The 17,569-nt window shown below is 47.4% G+C and overlaps 1 protein-coding gene across 3 annotated transcripts in view; it reads right to left on the bottom strand.

The window, feature by feature from the left end:
- Positions 1 to 17,569, bottom strand: part of arhgap31 (Rho GTPase activating protein 31) — a 105,938-nt gene that overhangs the window by 38,484 nt on the left and 49,885 nt on the right. For 2 of the 3 annotated variants that reach the window (XM_041211520.1, XM_041211519.1), the window contains one exon: positions 16,362 to 16,464. In XM_041211520.1, the coding sequence (XP_041067454.1) occupies positions 16,362 to 16,464 (103 nt within the window). Of the gene's footprint in view, positions 1 to 16,361; positions 16,465 to 17,569 lie in introns of those variants that run through there. The other variant, XM_041211521.1, reaches the window with a different exon arrangement.

Genomic DNA, 17,569 nt, shown 5'->3' with positions numbered 1-17,569 from the left:
TTTGGGCCCTTGGACGGTGAGGAGAGAGGAAGTGAAGGGGCAGGTGTTGCATCTTTTGTGTGGGCATGGGGAAGTGCCATAGGTGGGGGTTGAGGAGTAGGGGGTGATGGAGGAGTGGACCAGGGTGTCCCAGAAGGAACGATCCCTACGGAATACCGCCGGGGGGGGTGAAGGGAAGATGTGTTTGGTGGTGGCATTATGCTGGAGTTGGCAGAAATGGTGGAGGATGAACCTTTGATTGCAGAGGCTGGTGGGGTGATAAGTGAGGACAAGGGAGACCCTATCATGTTTCTGGGAGGGAGGAGAAGGCGTGAGGTCGTTGACAGGGCCCTCAACCGTGTCCGGCCTATCTCCCGCGCATCCGCCCGCACGCCTTCTCCTCCCTCCCAGAAACATGATAGGGTCCCCCTTGTCCTCACTTATTACCCCACCAGCCTCCGCATTCAAAGGATTATCCTCCGTCATTTCCGCCAACTCCAGCTTGACGCCACCACCAAACACATCTTCCCTTCACCACCCCCTGGTAGCATTCCGTAGGGATGGTTCCCCCGGGACACCCTGGTCCACTCCTCCGTCACCCCCTACTCCTCAACCCCCACCTATGGCAACACCCCATGCCCACGCAAAAGATGCAACACCTGCCCCTTCAATTCCTCTCTCCTCACCGTCCAAGGGCCCAAACACTCCTTTCAAGTGAAGCAGCATTTCACTTGCATTTCCCCCAACTTAGTCTACTGCATTCATTGCTCCCAATGCAGTCTCCTCTACATTGGAGAGACCAAATGTAAACTGGGCGACCGCTTTGCAGAACACCTGCAGTCTGTCTGCAAGAAAGACCCAATCCTCCCTGTCGCTTGCCATTTTAACACTCCACCCTGCTCTCTTGCCCACATGTCTGTCCTTGGCTTGCTGCATTGTTCCAGTGAAGCCCAACGCAAACTGGAGGAACAGCACCTCATCTTCCGACTAGGCACTCTACAGCCTTCCGGACTGAATATTGAGTTCAACAACTTTAGATCTTGAACTCCCTCCTCCATCCCCACCCCCTTTCTGTTTCTTCCCCCTTCCTTTTGTTTTTTCCAATAATTTATATAGATTTTTCTTTTCCCACCTATTTCGATCATTTAAAAATCTTTTATGCCCCCCCACCCCCACTAGAGCTGTACCTTGAGTGCCCTACCATCCATTCTTAATTAGCACATTTGTTTAGATAATATCACCAACTTCAACACCTCTGGGTTCTTTTGTTCTTTTGTCTGTGACATCTTTTGATTATCTGCTCCTATCACTGCTTGCTTGTCCCTACAACCACACCACCCCCCTCCACTTCTATCCCCCACCCAAACCCCCCCCTCCCTCCCCCACCCCCCCCACCCCCCCACCTTAAACCAGCTTATATTTCACCCCTCTCCTTATATTCACTCAGTTCTGGTGAAAGGTCATGAGGACTCGAAACGTCAACTCTTTTCTTCTGCACTGATGCTGCCAGACCTGCTGAGTTTTTCCAGGTAATTCTGTTTTTGCTTTTTCTTTGGGTTGTTGCTGATATAATCTGCGCTGGAGCTGCGGTAACTAAGAGTTGTACCAAAGCACTCTGATGAAAAGTCACCTTGACTTGAAATGTTCATTTTGATTCTCTCCACAGCTGCTGTCTGACCTGCTAAGTATTTCTAACATCTGTTGTTTTTATTGTTTAACTAAGAGCAGGATCTTTTTCTTTGAAAAAATGGCCTGAATTTCATGCCTGGCGTGCTCAGCAAGTTGGCGGTCCCAGAAGCGGACACGAAATGCGCTTCCGCCCGTGATTGTCCCTGAACGCAATTTCACGCTGGCTGGCCAATTAATGGCCAACCAGTGTGAAATGTATACTGAGAAAGCCTCAGCGATGCCGAGGTGGTGGGGGGTTTGGGGGGGGGGGCGGGGGTGGCGTTGTTCAGTAAGAGGACAGGCAATGACAAAAGGGTGCGGGTGGGTGCTTCTAGTGAGCTCCCTATAGGTGTACAACTGCTGCGGAGCTGCCTTGGGAGCGGCAGACCTGGACAGATTACATTGCAAGACAAAAATGCACCAAACTGTCTATGCAGCACATCCAAGCACCTGACAGCAGAACTCAGAAACATCAGTCCCCAGATATCTATATTTCACTCCGTCATTTCATCCTACCCTTGCATGAGGTTTGGTTAAAAACGGGTTGCCCACTTTCCCCTTGCGATGAGTGCGAGATCACATGGGCAATGTGAAATCGTGGACAATTGGGTTTTTAATGGCCTTAATTGCCCTTTAACTGTCGGCAGGAGCGGCTCTGACATTCGTGCCTGCCGACCTCGATATTGTTCGCGTGAGCGGTGACATTGGGATGCACGCCCAACGTCATTTTGCGCAATTTCACCTGCGTTCGGGTCAGGTGCACACCTGCCTGATCAATATAACATTCAGGCCTATGTTTTCAGTTTACATGCAGACATCCATTTTCCTGAAATTACAAAGCACTTTGATTTCACAGAGCCTGTGCTTGGTCTAACCTTTCCTCAGTCTCTTGATATTGCTCCGTTATCTTTTAAAATAACTCTGTAAAAGCCTTTATCGAATTCCAGCTCAGTACTCTTTCTCTCTATTACTGACAGGCTGTCGGATTGCTGGGAGACATCAGTTATGACATCTTTAAGGTAATTTTATTCAATAACATCAACAACTTGCATTTCTATAGCAGTCCTTAGCATAGTAAAACTTTCCAAGGTGCTTCACAGATATCAAACAAAATTTGACACCAAGTCAGAAAAGGAGATATTAGGGCCAGTGACAAAAAGCATGGTCAATGCTTTAAGGAGCATCTAAAGGAGGAGAGAGGATTTGGGAGGGGAAGCGATTTAGGGAAGAAATTCCGGAGCTTGGGACCCAGGCAAAAGAAAACATGGCTGCCAATGGTAGAGTGATGAACATCGGCTGAATGGGACAAATTAGTAAGGAGGCATTGTAAAGGTGGGAAGATATTCAGTAAATCTTTTTTGCGGAAAACAAAAATCTGGGTGAGCCATTTTTGTCATGACAACAGCAGGCATAAACGACAAGCTAATGTTGTTTATGACTTGATTACTATCATCCTATTGGGCAACCGGAAATCAATGAGAGAAAGATTTGCCAGATAACTTTCTGCATGAAGTTTGAAAGTGGTCTTAATTTTTACTTTTTGCCTCAGTTACTGTTTTGGTTGTTTGAAATGATCTTTTTAGTACAAGGTTGATGCTCTGTATCCTGTAACATGGCCAGGAGCATGAGGAACATTCATAAAGGAAATGGAAAATTGCATTGTGTGGATTTAGGTGTAAGTGTAAATATTGGGGTTAGTGGTTCAACTTTCTATTTGAAAGTATCTCCCAAAATGCAGGCCGTGTGTTCTGGTGTTTTATTTTCCTATGCTTGCCAGGAACTGCTGCTATCTGGCCCTTTCCACAGACCAATACCCATCAGTAATAGAGGTCCGAAATGGCTGAACATTATCAACGGTTTCAGCATTACTCTATCTGCTTGACTTGGAGGTTTAGCAGAAAATTTATAATTTGTATTTTGAAAATTGCTTTGTTGAGGTTGTGATCTGGAATTCACTGTCTGAAAGAGTGGTGCAAGCAGGGTCAATTGTAACTTACAAAGCAGGATTGGATAAATACTTGAAAAGGAAGTATCTGCAGGCCTATGGGAAAAACAGGGGGAGTGGGACTCATACACAGATAGTTCTCTTAATGAGCTGGCACAGGCACAATGGGCTGAGTGGCCGGTCACCTTCTGTGCATATAGTTCTAGGGGTGGAATTTTACAGCCTCGTCCTGGTGGGGGTGGGGCCAGGGCCAGGGTTTGAAAATGTGGTGAGCCTTTCAAAAGTCCATTGACTGTGGTGGGGCTGGAAAATGCCTCCGGAGGGAGGGGCCATAAAATTCTGTCCTAAGGCTGGAATTTTCCAAGTCCTCACACCGGCAGGATCTTCTAGTTGCCCCGATGTAAACGGAGGTTTCAATGGCTTGCCGGCCCCACTGCAGGGGAATCTGATGGCGAGGGCTGGAAAATTCCGGCCTAAATGTGCAAAGAGACAGGCCTAAGGTCAGCAGCTAAATTTACTTTTCAGCTGAAATTGTTCTCCATAGCCTCTGGACCCATCCAAGGCTGGAATGGATCAATGTGACCATCACCGGCACATTATCTGTTACTGTGAAACATGGTCAACATGGGAGTAGGTTAAATGGATCATATAGTCAACAACTATCTGTGAATGATCACAATTTACCAAACCTGCACGGGCACTCATAGAGCCCTTCAGTGGGTGAATGTGGCTCTCGCCTCGATGTCTTTACTTGAGACCTGTTCCAGGTGCTGCTTTAAACCCAACAGGCCCAACTTGCATACACCTGTTCATTTGCAAAAAGGGCCTCAATATCAAACACTAATCTCAAAACATAAAATGAAGAGATTTGTTATAAAGATGGGTATTGGGTGCTGCATACCCTGTAGATTAAAATGAATTGTGAAGCGTTATTTGGCTACATCAATTCAAGTTATTATTTGGACACAGGTTAAATTACTGCACTGCAATACAAGCTTATCAACACTCTGGCATTCACTGGCACTGATTATCATCTCCTGTGTTTGATTTTTTTTTCCCCTTCCTGCTGACCAAGAAAGCATCCAATTTAAAATGTTAATCATTGTGTTTAAGTCTCTACATGGTCTTTCCTCTTGCTATCTTTCTATCCTCCTCTGGCTCTATAACCAACCCCACCACCAGACCCCACTGTTACTCTGACTCTGGACTCTGACTCCCTTTGGCCCACTGCCATGCAATTAACCGCCTTACTCTGGAATTTCCGCACTAAATCCCCCCAGCTCTCCACCTCTGACTTATTAAATCTCAGTCCTTTGACAAAGCCTTTGGTCATCCTCCTAATATCTCCTCTCTTGTTTTGCCATCCATTTTGAACCGAATATGGGCCGCATTTTGCAGTCCCAATTTGAGACCATATAGAATCGGGCAGGTGAATAAAAGTAGTGGCTGTCGCACTGCTCCAGTTGTCCCAGCCCCATTTCCGTCTCTGGTTATTTTCAACAGAGTGTGGAAGGGGGTTGGTTGGGAACAGCACTTGATGCTGTCTACAAGCTGCTGGGCACCATACTTAAAGAGCAGCCAAACGCACAACTCTCAGTGTTGCCAGCCCATGGCTGCTGCAAAGAAGACATGGCCCTGAAAGGCAAAAAGACTGCAGACCCCAGGTTCAATGACCCATCCCTCAAGCGCCTTTTGGACACAGTGGAGGCTCATCGTGATGTCCTCTACACTGCCTTTGACCACAGGATGGGCAGCAACCTCAGTAATCCTGCTTGGGAGGTGGTGGCAGCAGGGGTCAGTGCCAATGCCCTGCAAAAGAGGACAGTCACCTAGCGCCGCTACAGGATGAATGGCCTAATCCATTCCGCCAGAGTAACTCACTCTTCTCATCACTCTCAACTCACACTCACAAACCCATCACACATCCACAGGGATCTCACACCTCAAGGGACAACAGCACTAACTCTCACACACTCCCTCACATCTCCATCAGGCTCATACCCTCTGACGCTCACCGCCTCATCCCGTCCATGGTTCTGCTCACCACACAAACATTCCACGCAGTGCCATGTGACCTGCTCACACTCTCTCCATCTGTTTCCATGCAGGAGAAGCCTGCTCACATCAGCAGGGGGAGGCCCCAGACCGGGGTGGAGTGGCCCACACTCGGCCCCTCACTCACTTTGAGAAGTGTGCCATCGCACTGACTGGCGAGGATGTGGACTGTGCCTGCAGTGATGGTGAAGTCGTTGGTGAACACCCTCGTGAGGATCCTGCACCATATCATCCCACTCTCAACGCAAATGTGAATGCTGTCTCTCTTGCTTTTGACTTTGCTGCCATGCACTAATTATCTCTACTTTGGTTCACAGGGAGCTCTGCCAAGTGACCAACACCCTCAGCCAGCCAGTCTCTCAGCTCCGTCCAGGTCCTCACCTCCAGGCAAGAGGGCACCTCCTCCATTGAAGAGCTGGAAATAAGCAGCCTGGAAGACCTGTCACAGTGCTTACCCACACCCTCCACCAGTACAGAGACACAGATTTCAGTGGGACCTCTATCTAGAACAGGCTCGGGTTCACAATCTGGTGGTCACTGCATGGACACATGTCTGTAGCAGCAGGAGCCAGGTTCTGCCTATTCCCCAATAGTTGGAGGACTGCTGGGAAAAAGACATCAGTGAGGTCCCAGTCAGATGACGAACCTCTGGAGTAGGCCTTTCAACTCATCCTGGAGAGTCAGTAGAAGTCGGGGGAACATCACGCAGAACTGCTAGAAGCCCTCAGCAGAGTGGCACGTGAGTCAGAGGAGTGCATCTGCCCACTCTCTGATGAAGTGGTGCCCACATGTGCATGTATGAATGTCTCCATGGGGAGAATTGCAGACGCCATGGAGACCCTGGTCCAGCAGAATGGGGAGATGAGTGCAGACCCTCACTCCATTGCAGGAGCCATGGGTGAGTTCCTGCAGTGGCAACATGAGAGGGAAACAGGGCATGTCGATGTCCCTCCAGGTGCTCCTTCCCCTCAAGGAGTCAGGCCGGGCCTCCCCCCCGGGTACCCATAGGGAGGAGGAGCGGCAGCTGGACACCCTTGGGTCACCCACACAGTAATCTCAGAAGCTGTCCTCTGCCTCCAAGTCCCCTTTGCCTGTGAGCCCCTCAACCTTGTCCTCTGTCACTGCAGAGGGAGCAGCCAGCCCACAAGTGATTCTGGAGGGAGAAGTGTGTGTGTGGCAAGGCCTTTCAGAGTCTTGTGCAATCACACAGATTCTTTCTGTATCGCACTCACCACAATGTCCTGAGCATTTTCAATGCTGCCTGCTGGGGTTCACTTTCAGTTGTCGATCTGAGCTGAGCTGCATCCCTGCCCACCCACTGATCACACTCCCATGCAGCACCTGATCCTGCTCACCACATCTGTCGTTTCACTTTTGATTTGGACAGCGTGGTCTGGATTCGGTTTTTTGTGCATTCCCCCATCTTTTCCACTCCCCCAGTCACCCATTTCCTTTCCCCCATCACAGGTGACCCCCCGGCATCACCTTTCACCTCCCCTCTGTGACATTCCAGCCACAAGCCTTTTGCTTCAGTGATATCCAGGTGAACGTGTACGTTCCCTTCCTTCCAGAAAATCCCACCCCCCATCCACATTAGCCTCCCCAACCTCCTCCTTCCCACCCCAGCGACCGTGTTTGCCTCCAAGTCCCCACCAACCACCCTCACCATTCCTTCTACCGCTATTGTCGAACCTCACACTCCCACCCTACCACCTCACTCTGCCCTCGGCCATTCTCACCATTCCCTCATTCCACGCCCACCCTCTGTTCACTCCCCAGGAGGCAGTCATGGAGCCATCAGACCCCTCCCTTACACCTTCACCTGGACATCCCCCGCTTTGGACCCCTTCCCTCCCTGGAGCGCCTACCACTCTGGAACCGGAGCCCCTTCCCCCTCCTTAATCCTCTCACACCCCAGGAATCACCCTCCACGCCCCCCCGCTTAGGCCCTCCCCTCTTTCTGACTCCCTCAGACACACTTACTTCTTCTGCCAGCCTTAGTTCTACCCCCCACAAACTCCTTCTTCCAGGCTTGCTCTTTCCTCCTGTCTCACTTCTTCCTCCAGCTTTACTCCTTTCCCCTTCCTAACTCCTTCCTCCCCCTGGTCTCCTTCCCCCCGCTCTGAACTCCTTCCCTTCCGCCTTCCACTCCACTTACACCCACATCCCCAGTTGCCACCTTCTCCCTGGTACCCCCTCCTCCCATCATCTCCCCCAACCTTACCCGCCGACACTGTCATTCCCCTCCTCCCAACTCACCCCCTGACACCTTCATTCCCTCCCAACCTCACCCCCGACACCTTCATTCCCCCCCAACCTCATCCCCGACACCTTCATTCTCCCCTAACACACCCCCCGACACCCTCATTCCCCCCCAACCTCAGCTCCCGACACCTTCATTTCCCCCAACCTCACCCCCCGACACCTTCATTCCCCCCAACCTCACCCCCGATACCTTCATTCCCCTCCTTCCAACCTCACCCCCCAACACCTTCATTCCCCCCAACCTCACCCCCGACACCTTCATTCCCCCCCCAACCTCACCTCCGCCACCTCCATTCCCCTCCTTCCAACCTCACCCCCAACACCTTCATTCCCCCCCAACTTCACCCCCGACACCTTCATTCCCCTCCTTCCAACCTCACCCCCAACACCTTCATTCCTCCCCAACCTCACCCCCGACACGTTCATTCCCCCCCCAACCTCACCTCCCGACACCTTCATTCCCCTCCTTCCAACCTCACCCCCGACACCTTCATTCCCCCCCCAACCTCACCCCCGACACCTTCATTCCCCCCCAACCTCACCCCCCGACACCTTCATTCCCCCCCAACCTCACCCCCGACACCTTCATTCCCCCCCAACCTCACCCCCCGACATCTTCATTCCCCCCCAACCTCACCTCCTGACACCTTCACTCCCCTCCTCCCAACCTCACCCCCCGACACCTTCATTCCCTCCCAACCTCACCCCCCGACACCTTCATTTACCCCCAACCTCACCCCCCGACACCTTCATTCCCCCCCAACCTCACCCCCCGACACTTTCATTCCCCCCTCTCAAACTCACCGCCCGACACCTTCATTCGCCCCAACCTCACCCCCCAACACCTTCATTCCCCCCCAACCTCACCCCTCGACACTTTCATTCCCTCCCAACCTCACCCCCCGATACCTTCATTCCCCCCCAACCTCACCCCCCGACACCTTCATTCCCCCCAACCTCACCCCCCGACACCTTCATTCCCCTCCCACAACCTCATCCCCTGATACCTTCATTCCTGCCCTCCCAACCTCAAACCCCCGACATCTCTTCCTCTTCCTGTCGATCCTAGGCCTTCCTCTCCCACTCTCTCGACCACCAACCGTAGTGAGCATTAATGGTGACTTTCCAACTGCAATCCACCCTGCATGCCATGGATGTTCCTCCAGGATCCCATTGCTGTCAGGCTCCAGCATCTCCTACTTCTCTGATGTCCGCGATCTGAGCAAGGGCCTGATGGTAATTCCCAACTTTTGCACAACACAAGCGTTAAGATATGTTCTACACCGGCGTGTTTTCCCCCTGACGTGGGCGGACGATTCAGCTGGGGGGAGGGGGGATGAGTCTGGCGGGTCGGCCTTATAATGATATGTTGACGTATTACAATGAGGATCCCGACATCTGATGATAGAAAACGCGGCCTGCCATCGACGGGCTGAGCAGGCGATCGCAAACTGGTTTCACGTCATCATGAAACCGATTTTTGGCCTTCTCGCCATATTGTCCATTTAAGCCACCGAACGTGCCCGACACCAGCGGGCACGGAAAATCCCGGCCTTTGTCTCTTGTGCCCCCCCCCCCCCAAAAAAGCTCTATGATCCCGTAAACTAGATTTTCATAAATATAAAGTTAGGTAGAATATTTTCAAAAGCAATCAGACAAGATATGCCATCTGTTGAAGAACTTAGACTACATTCTAGCTTCTAGTTGATACCAGGAAGAAATAAATACCACAGATATAATTTTCTGCCTGGGCTCGGCATTGGTTTACCACCACATTTACCAGCAATAAACAAATTCTGTGCCACGGGCAAGAATTGAGAAATTCCACCCTCTAGTTTCACGAGATGCTGCAGTGAGAATGGGAGAACAACAAATTGTAATTTGGAGTTTCACTGCTAGATTTTAGTTCGACAATGGATGAAAACATTACTGGCAATCACAATTTGTGAGGCAACACTGTAATTGCTTCACCAATTGCGTCACTGCACTTTTCCAAATTACAACCCAGCAAGATTTTCTCACCGATAATAACTAGTTTTAGTTTGAGTTGGCTTGGGATTGGTAACCATCCTCCCTTCATTGATGAAGTAAATAGTACATACTACTTTCACCTTAGTGCCTGAGTTTGAATCTAGCTGAGACTGATAGGATGAAAGTCTTTGCTGGGTTTTTGCTGTTAGGACTTTAAGTGAAATGAATTTGAGTAGTTATTATCTAGTATTTAGCGATCATAGGCTCACACCATTATAATGCCCACGATTTTATTAAATGTCTCTTAGAAAGACCACGGTGAAGCATGGTTGATCTGAAAAAAAATGGTAAAATATAAGGGCTGTGTTTTCCAAACTTCAATTGCCTGATTTTGATGATCCCAGGTGATTGGGATTGAGAAATGTGGAGGGAGATTGTTAACCTGGCTCTCCGGAAACTTCTGCCTACCAGGGGTGATGGTGGACGTTGAATATATCTGTCCATATTTGGACATGGAGATTCGAACGATAAACTAGTGATGGGCATTGACCAATGTCTTGAAAGCTATGGGGACACTCCGCTTTAGCTGTGGTGTGCCTGGGGCTAGCATTGCTAAGCTAATGGGAGGCCCTTGCCTGGTGCAATGGATTTTGGTTAATATTTTCAGCCTAGGGCTGCTTACCCCACCCTTCAGCATGTACCACGACCATTTGCGTCCTCCCAGGCACAAGGCTGCGGACTTACCACTGGGAAGTCTGACAATTAGTTTTGAATAAGCCTAACCTCAGAGGTTTGGCTGGAATCAGGGCTTAACAAAGAGTTGAGCACAAAGCCTGACTCACCACCAATTGAACAACATTTCCCTGGATCGCAAAATCTAGGTCTGGTCTGGTCAAAGTTGATACATGTATATCTATCCAGCTGTTTAACTTTCGTTACTTAAGAAAAAATGGCTCTTTAACTATGAACAGCCAAAGGGTCAAAATGGGTTAATTTCTTTAATTAGTAATTAAAGTAATTTCATATGAACTGACTAAGATGTGCTTTCCTGTTATGGCTCAGTGTAACTTTCAAATCATTTATGTTTGACGGAATGAATCAAAGAAGATAAATTCTTTTAAATATTTCAAAGAGCTGACACATACATGATGGACTGAATGGCCTTCCTCTGTGCTGTATGATTCTATGGTTTCTTTTTGGAGACTTCTACATTTAACATTTCTGAAGATAATGCGTACCTGTGGTAGTCCCAAGTCAGGTGCAGCAGAGGTACAGAGTAAAGAAACCCCTATTCTGAATCTATTCTCAAAGGGCTTGATCTCCCCACTGCACCAGAATGCATCTGAATAGAGGCATGGGTACTCAGTGGCTGATGTCACTGCTGATGGAAAACCTCAGAAGTGATGGAAGGTGCTGGAGACTCTGTGAGCACCATCCCTCCAGATTTCCCAATCCCAACCACCCTAATACCATAGAGGCGAGGGTGAGAAATCCAGCCCTTAGATTTAATTTGTTCAAGAAGAGGTACAGGTAGAGTAGCTCAAATTTGGCAACCTGGGAACTGAGTCCATACCAGATTTCAGAACTTGCTGGTTTTCTGAAAAAAAAATCAGAACTTCTTAATTCAGTGAATAGAGGACATAATACGATCTCTCTTCTCTCTGGGATGGGTGGGGTCAAGGTTCACTAAGCCACCCAGAGTGCGGGTAAACATGTCTGGTTTTCTGACAGCGTCGGTCTTCGGGTAAGTGCACTTGAGGCACTCTGCCTGTATTGTACAGCTACCGCAGCTTTCACTGAGACAGGAAGAATATCACATAGGACAGAATTTTGCCCTTGATGAGCGGGTAGGCCCGACTGACTCGGCACCAGGCGGGCAGCCGATCGCCGCAGCCAAAATGGGCCCTGCCGCCATTTTACATGGGCGGGCCAATTAAGGCCCGCCCAGCGGAATGCCCAATGGGAAACGCTATGCGCTTCCTGTGCGGGGGGTGGGATTCTCCAACTGCGAGAGTGCGCTGTTTCGCGCATGCGCATGAAAGAGCGCACATCTCCCTGAGGCTAAGTGGTGCCTCAGAGAGTTCGCTGAAAGGCTGTCAAAGATTAAAAATAGAATAATAAAAAATTAATTAACGTGAGCCGAAGTTTGCAGGGGCCCCTCAAAATCCTGGTTGATTGGTCACTTAATGGCCTTAACAAGGCCTTTAATTAATGGCGGGCGCGTGTGGCGCTGCATAGCGCACCCGCTGACCGAAACATCACAATGCCGCGTGCTGACATGGGCATGCTCGCGTAACGTCAGCGCTCGACATTTTAGGCTCTGATGTGCTGGCTCCACCACCCACACGTCAGCTGGAAAATTCAGCCCATAGTGTGTTGGAGTTAAAAGGAGCCGATTATGGTTGTTTTAGTAAAAACTGAGAGATTCCACAGGTTTTAATTAAATATGTTGAAGCTTCAATAAAACATTTAATCCTGTAATGAGCAGTCAGATAAAAATCCTTCTTGTCACATTTGCCAGTTTACTTTACATTTTAATCTATAGTATTGTAATCCAGTTTCATGTGTGGGCATTTAATGCTCCATGTCTTTTTTGATTCCTTGCTCTAATATGATTTTTATTCATTTATGAGGTGTGGGCATTGCAGGCAAGGCCAGCGTTTATTGCCCATGATAATTGGCCTTGAGAAGCAAGTGTTGAGTCACCCTTTTGAAGTACGGCATTCCGTGTGGCGGAGAAACACTTACAGTGCTTGTAAGTAGAGAGTTCCAGAATTTTGACCCAGTGATGATGGAGAAATGGCAAAATATGGAGGGGAACTTGCAGGAGGTGATGTTCCCATTCAGCAGCTGCATTTTTACTTCTGTGAAGTGGATTTGGGAGGTGCAGTCAAATGGACCTTTTCTCCAACACCTTTTATTGATTGATTGCATGAGAAAAATTGCACTTCTTTGTCTGGGTTTAGTTAAACGCTGTCCAGTCCAGTAACAATTGTAGTTCAGGTCTGTGTATGAAGCTTATTTTTTTATGTATGTTTCAAGATTGGTTTGAACATTTTTTTTGGATCTAGGCTTGAGGGGAGGAACCAAATTGAACAAAAGCAGATGGGGTTAATTGCTTTGCTAAATGTGTGGCAGGCAATTATTTTGAATTGGACTGAGTTATGAAAAACACACACAGCCCATGGCAAGCAGTGAAAGGGTGTTTGAGTGGCAGTTTCTGTTCAATGTACTGAGTTAAGTTATTGTAAGGAAGTCAAACCAATTGGCAAATTCACAGGAAAAGATGAGGTAGGCTAGCTCATTGTCAGAAAAGATTATAAGAAAGAATAAGACCAGGATATCTATAAAACAATAACTATTTCATTTACTCTAGTAGATAACATACTTCCTACTGTAAATATATAATTGTACGATGCTAGCTATCAAATGAGGTGCTTCTATTTTGCTTGTTTATTACATTTGCTTCATATTTTAAATTTAAGAATGAGGTCTTATGGGACACACTACCAGTTTTGCAGACTGAAATCATCTTAAGGAGGCAAGATTCTCCTTTGGCTCCACTATTCAGAGAGCGGTTAACTGTTAATTGCCTTGCATGTGTCACTACTGGGGTCTCTGGATTTCAAGGGAAAGTTGAACTTTTGCGAAGACATGGGGAGTTGGAATCCATCCATGACAGCTGAAATAATCTTGGTTTTGAAGATTTAAAAAGCTCCAGAAATATAATAAAACGGTTAATGCATTTTCAATAAACAAACTAAGGGAGGAATCTTCCCAGCCTCGTGGAGGCAGATTTGGAAGAGGGATCATGAGCAAGATTTGAGACTTGTGCATCAGTTTTGCTCCCCCAAGCCTGCCCGCCTCTGAACAATCTTACCACAGGCAGACTCAACAGGGCAGTAGCTGCCCACCCGGTAGTAGCTATTAGGGATCCCCAATTAAGGGATCAACTGGGGCCTAACTGAGGACTCCCTGGGATCTTCTTGATGCCACCACTGTCCATCGCAGGGTCAGGAGGCTGGCAGAAGCTTGGAGGCAGCATCCCGGCAGCAGGCAGGAAGGCCATTGTGGAGTGTGCTGCATAAGTGCAATGGCCGCAGCCTCGGCTATAACTCTTCCAGTGGAGGGCTTCCCCCTCAGCACTGTTGGACTACAAGCTGTGGGCCCTCCGCTTTTTCAAATAATATTCAAGATTCTGAATGCCTTGCAAACCTGCTAACCATCTTTCATTAGATGGTGGAAGCAGAGGTATACTAGTCCAGTGGAGGTAATGGACCACTAATTAAACACTTTGCACTACCCCTCAGTGCCCCCGAACTCGCCATCCACTCCTGTTCTCTAATCTTTGCTGAGTTTCAATTTGCATAACTGTGGTCTAATAATTAACCCTTGATTACGGCAAATCATCCACTGCCTACCATGTTCTCCTACTACCTTAGATGGTGGAAAAGAACATAATGCCAGGTCATTGTACAGGCTAAAAGTAATATCCAGATATATTTACAAGTGAAATTATACACAGAAGCAAAAGAAACATAAGCAAGAAACTAAAGAAGACAGTTAATGAGCATTGCAAAAAATCCAATAAGGATAGCAATCCAGCTGGTCTCTTTCTCATGTAAGCACCATAATTTAAGTTGATGTTTCAGTGCAGTAGTGAGGGAGTGCTGCGTAGTTACAGTTATTGCCTTTCCAATGGAAGCTAAAGTAAGACGCCCACTGCCTGGTCAGTTGGTTGCAAAATGTCCCTTGGCATTATTTGAAGAGGAGTTCTCCTAGTTTCATGGCCATCATTCCTCCCCTAACTAATGCCTTCAATAACCAATCTAGTCCTTCATTTATGCATTTGTCATTTGTCGCACTTGCTGTGATGTTTACCTCAAAAGTAATCCATTGGTTGAAAAGCACTTTAGAATATCCTGAGGACATGATAAGAATTTTATGAATGCAAGCTCCTTCTCTGCAGGCTGACCCATTTGGAGTCCTTCAGAGTGTAGCAGTTGCTTAGATGAATCAGCACACTTTCTCATTCCTTGGTTGAAAATCTTTCAGGATGAAATGTTACGCATTCCAAGAGCTCTGTATGCCCATGGAGCCCAGGGTATCCTTGCCAGCAATAAAAGACTACTGAAAACCATATGTTTTAGTGGTGTGAATCCCTCATGATCAAGGGGCAATGAATGAAAAAGATCCCACGGAATGTTAATGAGAAGCTAAACACACATCGTTTGGATTTCAAGAATCTGAGGATGTGATACAAGCAACTTTATTTTAATCAACTTGCTACAAAAATGAACATTTGAAAATGGTGGAAAGGAAGACCCCAGTTGGTGATCTCCCTGTGACTATGTGTGGTTCACACAGAAGACAGGGTTGACCTTAACCTTTGTGTAATCGACTAGTCGAGTGTGCCAGACAATTGCCTGTTGTAAAGGGGCAGCCGCAATTGTGAGGCACTGGCCTCATTAATGTCAGGATAGGGAGCTAGTGGAGAGTAGGGAAAAGGAGTAGGGTGGGCAGGGAAGAGTGGGGGTGAGTGAGGAGGGGAATGGGGGTGAGTGAGGAGGTGAGTGGGGGAGAGTGAGGAAGTGGAGTAGGGAAGAGTGGGCAGAGACTGGGAAGGGGAGTAGGGTGGAGTGGGGGTGTTGCCAAATGAGTGTTCTGATGCAGCTTGTCAAATTGAGACCTTCCAATATTGGTCTGTCCCAGCTGCTGGTAAGGTAAGTTTGGGCAAGAGGATCATGATCACAGAGGGTGGGGCTCCTGGGTAGTACTAAGTGGCCCAGATTATTTTTGTGTGGGGTGTGGTGGAACAGTGTGCTACATTGCCCAGAACGTGCACAGAGCATCCTCTACCAGTTCCAGTCTAACATTACAAATTGTAGCCTATTGCCTAAGATAGGCACTATGGGCACCCAAATATAGGTCCATTTGAAGATGTCGCCAGCCTCCTCACTAGAGTTAAAGGGGGTAATGAGGCAACTGACTCAACTTTGAGGCCTTATTGCTCCCATTCACACTAGGTGATAGAACTGAAAATTGACCTTAACAAGTCTCTTACTTTTATTGCCATTTTAAAAACTATTCAGCAGGCAAAACATGGCAAACTTTCTGAAAATGTAATTTTGTAATTAATAAAATGTACTTAATACAAAAATACTTTAAACCTTCTGTGCCTCACTTTCACCTCTTAAAACCCCTGTCACTGTAAAACCTGAGGCTTTTTATAGGTACTTAAGAAGTCACAGTAAGGGTTATGTTCAGGAGTGCTTTCACTGAGTAAGGCGAGACTCTGTTATTGCCTGAACGCAGCTTCAAGCTTGATATCTATGTGAGGTCAAACACGATTGCATCTACACTGATTCACACCTGAGGGTAACACTTTTCTCACCCTTGAGAAATTTCAATGCTCTAAACCCAAGTAATTTTGGGCTAATAATGATCATGAAACAGTACATTGCAGGCGATGCCTTACCTCAGCCTCTGAATGTTGGATGTAATTCCTGAGAGCCTGTAGACCCCGTCTACGATACCATGTTTTTCAATGAATTCTGCACAGCTTTTGAGGACTTGAGGAACTGTGTGAAGAGAAGATGTGGCGAGTTGGTTCCGTTCTGAAAGTAATACTTTATCCAACCTTTTTTTATTGCAGTTACAAACATTAAAATACAAAATCTAGCAGCCTCTGGATAGGAACATAGGAACAGGAGAAGGCCATTCAGCCCATCGAGCCTGTTCCGCTATTCAATATGATCATGGCTGATCAAATGCTTCAATGCCTTTTACCCACACTGTTCTCATAACCTTTTACATTATTGTTAATCAGAAATCTATCAATCTCTACCTTAAACATACTCAATGACTGAGCTTCCATGGCCCTCTGGGGTAGAGAATTCCAAAGATTCACAACCCTCTGAGTAAAGAAATTTCTCCTCATCTCGGTGCTAAGTAGCTTCCCCCTTATTTTGAAATTGTGTTCCCTGGTTCTAAACTCCACAACTAGGGGAAACATCTTACCTGCATCTACCCTATTTATTCCTTTAAGTATTTTGTAGGTTTCAATGAGATCACCTCTCATCCATCGAAACTCTAGAGAATACAGGCCCAGTTTGCCCAATCTCTCTTCATAAGACAGTCCCGCCATCCCCGGAATAAATCTGGTGAACCTTCGTTGCACTCCCTGTATGGCAATAATATCCATTCTGAGGTAAGGGGACCAAAACTGCACACACTACTCCAGGTGTGGTCTACCAAGCTTCTATACAATTGAAGCAAGACTTCACTACTCCTGTACTCAAATCCACTTGCAATAAAAGCTAACATTCCATTAGCCTTCCTAATAGCTTGCTGCACCTGCATGTTAGCCTTCAGTGATTTATGGACAAGGACACCCAGGTCCCTTTGTACATCTACACTTTCTAATCCCTTACCATTTAGGAAATACTCAGCACATTTGTTCCTTCTACCAAAGTGGATAATCTCACATTTTTCCACATTATATCCCATCTGCCATGTTCTTGCCCACTCACTAAGTCTGTCCAAATCCTCCTGTAGCCGCTTTACATCTTCCTCCCAACACACATTCCCGCCTAGCTTTGTATCATCCGTGAACTTGGATAGAAATACATTTTTAAATTGATAATTTTGACAGCATATCCTGGAGTTGGCCATGATCCACAAGAG

The sequence above is a fragment of the Carcharodon carcharias genome, chromosome 18 (genome assembly GCF_017639515.1).
Source record: "Carcharodon carcharias isolate sCarCar2 chromosome 18, sCarCar2.pri, whole genome shotgun sequence".
In the NCBI taxonomy this organism is placed as follows: Eukaryota; Metazoa; Chordata; class Chondrichthyes; order Lamniformes; family Lamnidae; genus Carcharodon; species Carcharodon carcharias.
Note: the sequence above shows the minus strand (reverse complement) of the source record. Positions and strands in the feature narration are given on the sequence as shown.